Here is a 13302-nt window from a genome sequence, read left to right on the forward strand (position 1 = left end):
ACAAAATAAAATAAGGCAGCTCAGTTGGATTGGCATCTGACTCTTAATTTTGGCTCGCATCATGATCTCAGGGTCATGGAATCAAACCCTGCATCAGGTTCCACGCTCGGCAGACTCTGCTTGGGATTCTTTCTTCCTCTCCCTCTGACCCTCCCCTTGCTCTTGTATATTCTAATTAATAAAATCTTAAAAAAAATACACTAAAGTTAAAAATAAAACCTATCCAGATAAAGTGAAATGCTAATCTCTATCAGTGGTCTGCTACCTCTTTACTATTATATAATTCATGCAAGACAACGGTTTCCAACACAATTTCAAAAAAGCCAAAACAAAAACCTCCATGTAATTTTTCATGCAATGAGTATAATTCTAGTTCTGTTCTTCCAATTAAGGAGGGACTATCAGAAGGACAGCAAATAATAGTAAGGTTATTACTAAAAGTCTTGAATCAAGGCAATCTTCATTTAATATCACTGAAAAACAGTGACCTAGGACAGAGCTTGGCAAACTTTTCCTCTAAAGGTCAAGACAGTCAATATTTTAGGGTTTGGAGTTAGATGGTTGCTATTGCTACTACTCAACAGCAGCCAAAGACAATGCATAAACATGTAAGTATGGCTGTGTACCAATGAAACTCTATTTACAAAAACAGGCAGTGGGCTGGCAGTTTGCTAACTCCCTATAATATAGATAGCCCAGTATCTAAAACTGGTACATCTATATATGTTTATATTTATTTCATAATACAATGCTATAAAATGTCCTTTTCTACATCAAACCATTTAAATGAGCAACTATGACCAATATTTCTTAGGTGTAATATAATTACGGAATGAAACGACTTTAAAGCTGATTTACACAAAAGATACAGGGGAAGAAAATTTGGAATGTACTACTCTGTATTAGAAAAAAATTCCCAAGTATTAAAAAAAAAAAAAAAAGCAATGAAAATGTTCTTTATGAACATCATCCTTCCATTGTGTTTGGAAAAGATACTTCGTGTGACTTCAATCTAACATTTGTTAAGACTTTTCTGTTACCTCACATTTGATCTTTCTTGAAGAGTATTCCATGTGTACTTGAAAACAATGTACATTCTGCTGCAGTTGGGTGGAATGTTCCATCTGTATGGTTAGGTCCATTTTGTTCAGGATCACTCTTTCCTCCTTGATTTTCTGTTTGGATATTCTATCCATTATAGAAAAGTGGGATACTGAAGTCTTGTTCTATTACTGTATTGCTGTATTTCTCTCTTCAGCTGTTGATATTTGCTTTATATAGGTGCTGTAATGTTAAGATGCGTATTTATTTATAATTGTTTATTATTATAATTCCTGATAAACTGATCTCTTTATATACCACCATGTCATTCTCTGTCTCTTGTAATAGTTCTTAACCATGACACTACTGCTCTTTAGTTTATTATTTGCATGGAATATATTTTTCAGTCCTTTCACTTTTAGTCTATATGTATCCTTAAATCTAAATGAGTCTCTTGCAGACAGTATATAGCTGGATCTTAATTTTTTTTTAATCCATTTAGCTGCTCCATGTCTTTTGATTATACAGTTTAATCTTTTTATATTTAAAGTAACACTAATACAGAAGGACTTACTTATTGCCATTTTGTAAATTGTTTTCTGTCTTGTAGTTATTTTCTGCCTTTTTTTCTCTTACTACCTTAGTGTTTTGTTGATTCTTTATAGGGACATGTCCTCAGTCTTTTCTCATTTTCTTTTGTGCATCTTCTATAGGTTCTCTCCGTGTGTGTATGTGTGTGTGTACACACCACAGGGATTACAAAAAATATCTTATAGTTCTAACCTATTTTAAGCTGATAATAACTTCACTCACATATAAAAAACTGTACCTATTCCTTATTTCCTCCATTTCTTTTTATTGATGTCAAAAATTACATGTTAAAATTTTGTATTAACAGCATTAGTTTTTTGTAGGTATTTATCTTTTAGATTCTATACCTGAACTAAAACTGATTTTCACATCACCCTTACAGTAGAATCTGAATATCTATTTGTCTATATATTATGTTTACCAGACAGCTTTTTTTCTTTTTAAGATTTTATTTATTTATTTGAGAGACAGATCACAAGCAGGCAGAGAGGCAGGCAGAGAGAGAGGAAGGGAAGCAGGCTCTCGGCTGAGCAGAGAGCTGGACGTGGGGCTTGATCCCAGGACCCTGGGATCACAACCTGAGCCGAAGGCAGAGGCTTTAACCCACTGAGCCACCCAGGCATCCCTACTAGACACCTTTATATTTTGTTCTGACATGGTTCCTATTACCAGCTGGCTTCCTCTCAATCGAACTTTTGATAGTAATTTTTGTAAGGCAGGTTAAAGGTAATGAACACCCTCAGCTTTTATCTGAAGTTTTTATTTCTCCTTCATTTTTGAAGGATAATTTTTATTGGTGGGAGTTTCTTTCAGCACTTTGTATATATCATTCTACTCCTCTGGCCTATGTTTCTGTTGAGAAATCTACTGATAATCTTATGGGGCTCCTTAGTATCTGATGAGGGGCTTCTGCCTTGTGGCTTTTAAATTTTGTCTTTCTGCCTTTTAAGTTTGATTATGTGTCTCAGTGTGAGCTTCTCTGGGTTCAACCTTCTTGTAATCTTTTAAGCTTGAAATTGGATATCCACTTCCTTCCTCAGATTGTTAAGTTTTTAGCCATGATATCTTCAGATAAGCTCCCTGCCCCACTCTCTTCTCCTACTTGGACTTCCATAATGTATACGTTGCTCTGTTTGACAGATACTCTAAGTCCCTTAGGCTTTCTTCACTTTTCATCTTTTTTTTTTTGGTTCCTTTGACTTGATAATTTCAAATGACCAGTCTCTGAGGTTACTTTGAGGTCACTGCTTGATCAAATAGGCTGCTGATCCCCTCTAGTGAAGTTTTCAGCTCACTTATTATATTGCTTAGCTCCAAAATTTCTCGTTCTTTTTTTATAGTTTCTCTTTGTTGATATTTTCACTTTGTTTATATACTGTTTCTGTAATTTTCTTCAGTTGTGTGTGCTCTCTTATAGCACTTTCAGCTTCTATCAGATTTTTCTGAACTCTTTGCCAAGTAATTGATAGATGTGCTTCTTTAAGGTTGATTCTGGGGAATTATTTTGCTCCTTTGGTTTGGCCAGGTTTTCCTTGTTTCTGCCTCCTGTTATTTTTTGTTGTTGTCTTATGCATTTGGAAATGCACTTAAGGGAAAAAGTTTCAGATGGGGAAGGGACATCACCAATCAGCCTGGCTAGAGACCTGGGGGGCAGGGTGAGGTATCCTCAAATCTTTTGTGGGGGATGTATCTTCTTTGGGCTTCTATATGAAATTTCCCTATTAGAAGGCTTGTGGGTTCCTTTTTTAAGGCATTCGTAGTCACTTGGTCCCTCTGGTGTTCATCTGTAGTATGGCAGGCTTTCTGGCTCTGCAACAACAGAGCTGTCTTTTGTTCTTTGTGGGCCCCAGTCATCCAAGGTGTGACAGTTCCCCATTACAGCTGAGACAGAGGAGACAGAAACAGTCCCTCACGCAGTCCCTCCAAAAGCCAAAATGTTGGAGGTCTGTTCCACTCCTCTTTTTTCCTCTCAATGGAGAAGCTGTGAATTGGGCTTTTTCTCTCTCATAAGCAGTACAGGCTTGTAAGAGTGGTTGATGCGGCTAAAATGAAATGGCTTTGGTGATGGACATTAAGGAAGGCAGGTGATGTAATGAGCACTGGGTATTATATAAAACTGATGAATCACTGACTTGTACCTCTGAAGCTAGTAGAACACTATATGTTAATTAACTGAATTTAAGAAAAAAAAAAAAAAAGAAATGGATTCTCCCCCATTTCAATGTGGCTATTCTTGGTTTTGTGCTAAATGGTTTCTGAATTCTCAAAAAGGCTTTTTAGACTGTATAGTAAGTTGGTATCTTTAAGGGGAAATGAGGTCTGGCATCTTCCTGATATCACTCCCAATTTACTACTTTTAAGAATTAAAGGCCATTTAACAATGCTGATAAAGGGTTATAAAATAGTAAGAAAAAAAGCAGAATTTGATATTTATTGATTTTAACTATGTAGCATGTATCTATTATAAAGACTAAAAAGACACATATAAAAAATCAGTGGTGCTAGTGTGATAACACAGGTGATGCTATTTTTTTCCTACAAATCTGTTTAATATTAATATTTGTACTTAGGAAGAACATAGTGTTTTTTTCCCACTATTAAATGTCTAGGACAAATGTATTTTAAAATCAATTACTTACCTAGTATTTAATTGCTTTTTTATAATTCCTAAATTTACTGGTGGTAATGAAATCGAAGTATCAAACTTCTTTACTGTTTGAGGTTCACTGCTGTAGGAAAGATCTAGGTCTCGTCCCTAAAAATATGAAAATTTGTATTGTTTTAAAAGACAATTAAAAGATTAATTGTCATTAATCTTATAAACATTAATAGCATGAAAACAGATGGGTATTCCAGTGTCTTACCAGATCAAAACTCCATGGCTTTGACGGTTTTTATAGTTATAATGAAATGTTTTTACAGTTCTCAGTTTTAAGATACAGAATTTTAGGGGCGCCTGGGTGGCTTAGTCGGTTAAGCATTCAACTCTTGATTTCGGCACAGGTCACAAGATTGAGCCCTCTGTTGGGCTCGGGGCAGTGTTTGCTTAAGATTCTCTCCCTCTGGGGTGCCTGGGTGGCTCAGTGGGTTAAAGATTCTCTCCCTCTGCGCCACCCTATCTCCCCCCACCCCCGCCCCGGTCCCCCACTTCCCGCTCATATTTTTCAAATAAAAAAAAAGTTAAAAAAATAATTAAATAAAATGTCACTTTTGCACGCAAGAGGCAAATTACAAAATCTTATTTTTCACAAAAGCTAGCTTCTCATTTTTTTTTAAAAAAGATTTTATTTATTTATTTGACAGAGATCACAAGCAAGCAGAGAAGCAGGTGGGGGTTGGAGGGGAAGGGGAGAAGCAGGCTCCCCGATGAGCAGAGAGCCTGATACGGGTTGATCCCAGGACACTGAGCTGAAGGCAGAGGCTTTAACCCACTGAGCCACGCAGGTGCCCTGCTTCTCAGTGTTTTTAAAGGTAGTTTTGTTTATGATCTAATGTACTCCCAGAAAATTATGTTTTCCATGATAGAAGTATCCACTTAACTGCTCTAGTCAAAGAAAAGTAAATGGAAGTCTTCTGGAGGATTTCCAGGTAAAGCTTTTAGTTCTGTTTAAGCTATTACTATTATTTGGGTTTTCTATTACTAGTTGAGGACCATGTTCTAGTTAGTACATCTCATAACATTTCATATTACTGTCCTCTGGTTAATCATTACTTATCACCACCATACACAGAATGTTGAAAAAAGAGTTCTGAAGAATGTGTTCTAGACAAGGATATGCAAAGAAGTAGACCAGATAATTAGCCAAACCACTGACTTAACTATCCTTCTGTTTTCCACAAGGCATCATCATTTTTCATGTTAATTTTTAACCAAACCTCCCATCAGGCTCCTATCACTCCTGCAAATCCTCAAACTAGTCAGACTATTTCACATCTTATGTCTTCACATCCTGATACATTGTCTCAAATCCCTTACATTCTAAGCATCTTTCAAAGACCCATCTAAATATGATCGACTTCTGCAGCAGCTCTTCCAAGTCTCCCTATTCACTCATGAAAGTGACCACTCACTTGCTCCTATGTGCCATCTCAGGACCCTGTACAGGTTCTGTCAGACAACCTGTAAGATTTCACTACAATTATTTTGTTTAGCTGTTTCTCCCCTATAAAGACTGTACATTCTACTGTCTATCATTATTAAGTGGTGCAGCAGCTGAACAGCAACCCCAAAAAGAGAAGTCCATATCCTAATCTCCCAAAGTTGTGAATTTTACCTTACATGGCAAAAGATGTGATTAAGGATTTGGAGAGAAGGAGCTTATCCAAGATTACCCAGATGAGTCCTAAATGCAATACACATATCCTATAAGAGAGGGAGAGGGAGTTCTGGGGCGCAGAGAAGGAGGTGATGTGAAGATGGAGCAGACAGAGAGAGGTAGCTACATGTCAACAGCTGCCACAAGCTAGAACAGTCAAGGAACAGATTATCCTCTAGACTTTTCGAAGGAATATAGCCCTACTAATACCTGGATTTTGGACTTCTGATCTCCTGAAATATGAGAAAATAAATTTCTGTTGTTTTAAGCCACAATACTTGTGGTTATCTGTTACAGCAATCACAGGAAACTAAGACAGTAGCAAGTGGTAGATAGTCAATAAAGGAACCAGTGAATATACCCATAGTTAATAATAAAAAATGCAAATCAAATAGCTTGAGATTCCATTTTTTAGGTCCAACTAATCTTGCACCTAGTTGGCAAGACTGTTATGAAACATTCTCATAATATCAGTGGCGTTACAAACTCATCTAAATTCTCTTTAGAAAGCAATAGGGAAAAATGTAGTAAATGCCATAAAAATGTTCATGTCCTTTATTTGTAATACTACTCTTGGCCATTATCCTAAGATAATATTATTATCCTATTATCCCAAGATAACATACATCTGAACAAAAGAAAGAAAAGGAAGGGAAAAAAGGAAAGCAAATATTTACCAATTCTTATTATTTCTTTTAAAGTTTTATTTAAGTAATCTCTACACCAAACTTGTGGCTCAAACTCACAACCCTGAGATCAAGAGTTGGATGCTCTACTCACTGAGCCACCAGGTGACCCTTCTATTTCTTATTAATAATAGAAAAAAAGATTCAGACAGTTAATCTAAAATGTTTGCCAAAAGGAAGAATGGCTAAAAACATTATGATTCACTGACTCTAGTAAATATTATGCAATTTAAAAAAATTAGTTACTATGATAACTATGTATAGAAATAGGGGAGGGGCACCTGGGTGGCTCAGTGGGTTAAGCCTATGCCTTCGGCTCAGGTCATGATCTCAGGGTCCTGGGATTGAGCCCCGCATTGGGCTCTCTGCTTGGCGGGGAGCCTGCTTCCTCCCCTCTCTGCCTGCTGCTCTGCCTACTTGTAATATCTCTCTCTCTCTCTCTCTCTCTCTCTCTCTCTCTGTTAAATAAATAAATAAATTAAATCTTTTAAAAAAAAAAAAAAAAAGAAAGAAATAGGGGAAAATATTTATAACATGTCAAGCAAAAAACCCCAAACTTGAAATTGTATGCATACCATAGTTCCCAAACTACATGCCAAGGCATCCCTGTGAACTCAGAGGGGTGCTGTGAAATATTTTAAATATAAATATTTTAAATATTTAAATATTTTAGGGGAATACATATTCATCATTTGTCGGACTACTAGTTTTTCCTAGTTCACAGGTAGTGCTACAATTCTCTGATAAAGTCTTATTAATGAAGGCAGGTTCTTGGTGGCTGTAATAAAAAGGAAATAGTGATTGAAAATCAATTTGGAAAGGAGGTGAGAATGACAATGCAAGTCTCATTCCAAGGCTTGAGATGGCACGCAGTGCCTAAGAGGTGCTGCCCATTAGTAAGTAATTGTGATTATTTAAAAATGAAATTAACAGATTTTTTCTTCACTTTATCTATGTTTTTTCTGAAAGCCTACTAAGTTATTAGGACACAAATGTTATTAAATTCTTTGACTGTAACTACTTCATAAATGGAATTGTTTGCTACTTCTTTGGGCCAGGGGGAACCAGGATAAAGTTACTGACAATGAGGGTTCTGTGAATGGGAAGTCTGGGACCTTCTAATATATACTATGACTGCAATTAAACAAATACTTAAAAAAAGGAATTAGGCAAACTTGAGCAGTCAGAGTAAGGACTATGACAAGTTTTTTCTCAAAGCATTTTTTTCATGCTATACTGATTTTACTAAAAAGAGGAGGGAAGACCTATAGCTCTTGTTTTTACATCATAAAAACAGCCCTCTAACCATTTCTCTGGTTAGAGATTTCTAAATGTTGTTACAACCAAACGTTTACCTTTACTTAGCTTTTTGGTTTTAATAACATGGAGATTTTAACAATACTTCCTTACCTAAAAGAGCAAACAATCTTTCAAAACATTCTCATTAAACAGATTAAAAAATAAAACCTTATATTTGAATATTAAATAATCTGTAAGTGCTGATTTAAATTGTAATTTTGAGGGGTGCCTGGGTGGCTCAGTGGGTTAAAGCCTCTACCTTCAGCTCAGGTCACGATCCCTGGGTCCTGGGATCGAGCCCCACATCGGGCTCTGCTCGGCGGGAAGCCTGCTTCTCCCTTCCTCTCTGCCTGCCTCTCTGCCTACTTGTGATTTCTGTTTGTCAAATAAATAAATAAAATCTTAAAAAAAAAATGGTGATTTTGAGCCTATAGCCACCTACTCATGCAGGTAACATTATCCTCCCATTTTACTGATAAAAGAACAGATTTAGAAAATGAAATAATTTAGGGTGCCCAGGTGCACAGTCATATGAATGACTGACTATTGGTTTCATCTCCGGTAGTGATCTAGTAGGAAAAGAACATAATATAAAAGGTATAGTAAGTTGAAGAGCGGTCTCACAGAAGATATGTCTATGTCCCACCCCCAGAACCTGTGAATATAGCCTTATTTGGAAAAAGGGTCTTTGTGGTTTTAATTAAGTGAAATATTGCAAGATGAGAAATCTTGTAATATCCAGCTGGGTCCTAAGTGCAATGAGAACTTTTCTTACAAAATGAGAGTAGAGGCACAGAGAAGACCATATAAAGAAGGAGACAGAGAGAGGGGTTATGCAGTTGCAAAGCAAGGAACATCTGGGGTGACCAGATTTGGAAGGCAAGAAAAGATTCTCCCCTAGGCTTTCAAAGGGAACACAGCCCTACTAATACCTTGTTTTTGGACTTCTAGCTTCCACAACTAGGAGAGAATATATGTTTCTTGTTTTTAAGCCATCAGGTTTGTGATTAATTTGTTACAGCAACCACAGAACACAATTGGTATAAAAAATTATTACCTCTGTGATTTTAACGGCTTTCCTCATTTGCTGCTGTTCCCAAATATCTTGATTTTCATCTTCCTGACTTTCTTCACTTGTTTCTTCATTTCTGGGTGCTAGGAAAAAAATTCAAAAATAAATCCATATTTTTCCATTCTAATAGCATCAGGTAACCTTTTTGGGAGGCTTATAACGTGCTGGCTTAGTACCTTTACATATGTTAACTTATTCTTCACAATAATTCTAGGTAGAAAGCACTATTATCACTCTTTTTTTTTTTAAATACTGAGGGAATTCCTATCAGGCGGTTAAATTACTTGTCTGAGGAATGTGCTGCAGCTGAGTCTTGAATCCTGGAATCAGTACCCATCACCAAACCATCCCACTGAAAGCACTACAGTTTCATATATGGGAAAAAAAAAAACCTTGTAAAAAAGAAACATTTACTATTCCTTATCAGAGATTATAAATTCTACTTCAGAATCTGAATACTGAAAAATAATTTCTGGGTTATAAGGAAACCAAAAGTCTCATTCTGAAAAATTCCTATTTGAAGTAACAAAAGTTTTGGTAAAACATATTGTTTATAAATGTGAAATGTGAAAAAAGTCCTTTGAGACCTAAGGATTATCGGTAGAGGAAATATTTTATTAGAGCAGGGGAGATTTTAATAAATGACAGTAAAATCCCTGTAGATGCTTCCATGTTAAAAAAAAATCTTTAAAAAAAAAAGATGCCTACTGAGATCTTAAAAAAAAAATCTTTATAAAGGTGACAATGAAAGTTTTCAATATCAAAAATAAGACATTGTACAATTTTTCTTAATCTGCCAAAAAAGATCAAGTGGAGGTCAGATAATAGTAAACGTTATTACACATTATTTGATAATAATATTTTAACAGACATGTCTTTCACAGACTATTATGTCACTGACCAAACTAGTATTAAATAAAAACCAACTTCTACACTTTTAAAGTAAATACTACATTATGTTTTTATGGAGATTTTAACATAATATTATATTCAAGTGAAAAATCCCTTAATGTTAATACATTGTAAATAAATTAAGTATATACTTGTTTCTTCAGCCATTCTTTGTTTAAGGGTTTGAGACTTTGGAGTAAATGCTATTCTCTTCTCATGGTCATCAGGCTCACTCTCAGGATCTTCACCACTGTTTTTCTTCATCCCAGGGATGGCAGAGGTATGTTTTACATCCAAAGAAATAAAGTCATTTTGGGCCCTGGCCAATTCACGTTTTCTGCGGGCTGCCTGAATAAAAGCTGCATCAGGGATATTTACTGAAAGGAACAAAGAGGGAGACAATGAAAAACAAACAGTAACAGAAATACGTATTTCTCATATTTAAATAGAAAAAAAGGCAGTGTCTAATTTTTTTCATATTCTGATATGAATGTAATTGCACAGCTCAAAACCTACATCAATAATGAAAGAAAATTACTTTTACAGATATTAAAATAGAAAATCAGAAAATGAATCTAATCTAGAATTATCAGAAAATGTACTCATATCACTTCAGTTTATCTCTTAGCTCCCTTATGCATCAGATGTTGCTGGCTTTTTGTTGAGGACTATTTCTCATTTCTAGAAGCTCTGAGATTATTTGGGTTGGGATGTGAAGAGAGTTGTGGATGGCTTAGTTAGTGAGAACTGTAGAGGTTAGGATGAAGGTGGACAGGCCAGTCTGATTCAAGAAGAGGGAGAGGATGCCCCTCCCCTTAGGGCATCCAGGCATGGAGAGAGTGAGAAAGTGACTAAAACCAGCATACAGCTCAATCAGTCTCCAAGGTCCTCTGGTGATTTCCACATGAATAAATGTAAGAAGTTAAAAAGTGTAACGAAAATAATCAGGTTCATTTACCAGGTGAAAACTATTTTAGTGACATCTTTTAATACATCCTTGTTTTAGTTTTTCTTTATAGTGTATAAACCATATTAATGTGTACTCTTCTAATTCAAAACAATTTTCTTATACATGATCTAAGCTGAAATTTATCTTTACTTTCTGGAAAAAAAAAGTTTCTTAAGCAAAATACTTGGTAAACAAATGGTAAAGGAAATTTTCACTATTTCAAGCACTTCAAAATGATAATTAGGGATGTTAAGCTACCGAGGCCCAAGTAAAATGTTCTAAACTTTACCATAAACTGTTCCAAATTCTTTGAGAAATAAAAAGATGTCTTATGCCTGGAGATGTTGACATTGGTACTAAGGCAAACAAGCTCTTGAATTATCAACAGTAACAGGTGATCATTAAAAACCAACGTATGTTCATTAAGAACAAGGAATATCAGGCGTGTCTAGGTGGCTCAATAGGCCAAACATCCAACTCTTGGTTTTGGAGGAGTCAAGATGGCGGAGAAGTAGCAGGCTGAGACTGCTTCAGCTAGCCGGAGATCAGCTAGATAGCTTATCTAAAGATTGCAAACACCTGAAAATCCATCGCCAGATCGAAGAGAAGAAGAACAGCAATTCTGGAAACAGAAAAACAACCACTTTCTGAAAGGTAGGACCGGCGGAGAAGTGAATCCAACTCTTGGTTTTGGCTCAGGTCGTAATCTCAAGGTTATGAGATCAAGCCTGCATTGGGCTTTGTGCTCAGTGCAGAGTCCGCCTGAGATTCTCTCATTTTCCCTCTCCCTGTCCCCACTCATGACTCGAATAAATAAAACCTTATTGTCTCTCCTATAAATAAAACCTTAAAAAAAAAAAAAGGAATAGCTAATCAAGTGACTTAGTTTTTAAGGACCTAGTACAAATTTATAGATTAGTACAGAGAAATGATGCAGGTGAGATGTTTCTTCATCCTTCCAAAGAATTTAACAGTTGCATTTTTTCCTTGTGGATAACGTTAAAATGTGTGGGGAAAATCACGTAGTGCACTGAATTCCTAACTAGTTGAATTATTTCTCCAAAAAAATATGCTGATTATGAAGCACTGTAGGGATCTGTTAAGGGCTCTGTGGTTGTCCTGCCTGGTTTAATGATCTTAATGTGAGGTGAACAAAGCTAAAAAGACATGTCTTTAAAGCTGGGAGGGACAGCTAAATATAACCAGGTTCCACTAGCATTTCTTGACGCTTCTTGCACATTAGAGTCACCTGGAAAGCTTGGTAATCTACTGGTACCTAAGCTCCCCATCCCAGAGATTTGGACTGTTGATCTGAGGTGGAGCTGAGCAGCACTATGTTTTTATAGCCTTCTAGGAAATTTTAATGTAAAATCAGGAGGAAGATGATACATGGAGGTTCAAATACTCAACTGTATGAATACAATAGCAGAAATTCTGGAAGTGTAAGGGATTCATCTGCAAATGACTTGATGGGGTTTAATAAATCACAGGCAATGGACTCACTAGTAAAATACCAGTGCTACAAAAAGCTAATTTTCTCTCAAGCTACAATAAAGGGAAAAAAATTCAAGAGAAGAGTTATTATCCTGTCCTATCTATATCCAACATTACCTTGTAGCAGATGCTGGCCAAACATGGAATGAATGAATTGTTAGCATACTGCTTTATAATAAAAACATGCAGATTTGTTAAGTTAAATAATTTTCATATACATCATCTCATCTAAGCAGTACCGGTTACTATCATGCCCATGTGTAACATGCACTATCTACAACATCTCAAGGCAGATATTCCACTACTGGATCATTCTAATAGTTGCACTGTTTGAACAAAAAATAAATGCACTCCTTGATCCATAAGCCAATCCCCAAACCTCTCACATTCCTTCATCTTTTCTTCTCCAGAAGAAAGAAAAACAGGACAAATTTTCAACTTTCAGTACTTCTGAAATGAGCTCTGGGGAGGGACAATTCTTCACTGTGCTGAACTGTCCTGTACTCTGAGAAATTTATCATCTCTTATCTCCAGGGCACAACATGCCAGCAACACCTCAGTCACAACAATAATTAAAAATAATTAAAATAATTAAAAACTATCCCACACATTGCCAAACACTGTCTTCTCTCCTTAGGTATGTAAAGCTGCCAACACTTTATAACTACTGGCTTATACTAATTCATCTTCTAAAGCAGCACTGTACAATACAGTTAGCACTAGCCATATGTGACCATTTAAATTTAGCCAATTTCAAAATCCAGTTCCTTAGCTGCACTAGCCACATTTCAAGAGCTCTTCTTTATATGAAGATATAAAATTTTTATATCACTGCAGAAAGTTCTATTGGACAGCACCATATCTAGAGTCTAGACAAAGCATCATGTATCTACCAGGCTTCGATTCTTAATTTTGTTTTCATCACTAAGGACTTCTGTACCTTGTGAACTTGTATAAGAAAAA

At 36.0% G+C, this 13302-nt stretch overlaps 1 protein-coding gene across 10 annotated transcripts in view; it reads right to left on the reverse strand.

Moving 5' to 3' along the window:
* GCFC2 (GC-rich sequence DNA-binding factor 2) overlaps positions 1-13302 on the reverse strand; it is a 44311-nt gene that overhangs the window by 26630 nt on the left and 4379 nt on the right. For all 10 annotated transcript variants that reach the window (XR_004287872.1, XR_004287874.1, XR_004287873.1 and 7 more), the window contains exons 3-5: positions 10049-10273; positions 8991-9088; positions 4272-4387 (exon numbers count right to left, since the gene is read on the reverse strand). Coding sequence is in view for 7 of the 10 variants with exons in the window: in XM_032352592.1 (XP_032208483.1) it covers positions 4272-4387; positions 8991-9088; positions 10049-10273 (439 nt within the window). In the remaining 3 variants the exon portion in view is untranslated. The remainder of the gene's footprint in view (positions 1-4271; positions 4388-8990; positions 9089-10048; positions 10274-13302) is intronic.

Source organism: Mustela erminea, chromosome 7, assembly GCF_009829155.1.
Source record: "Mustela erminea isolate mMusErm1 chromosome 7, mMusErm1.Pri, whole genome shotgun sequence".
NCBI lineage: Eukaryota > Metazoa > Chordata > Mammalia > Carnivora > Mustelidae > Mustela > Mustela erminea.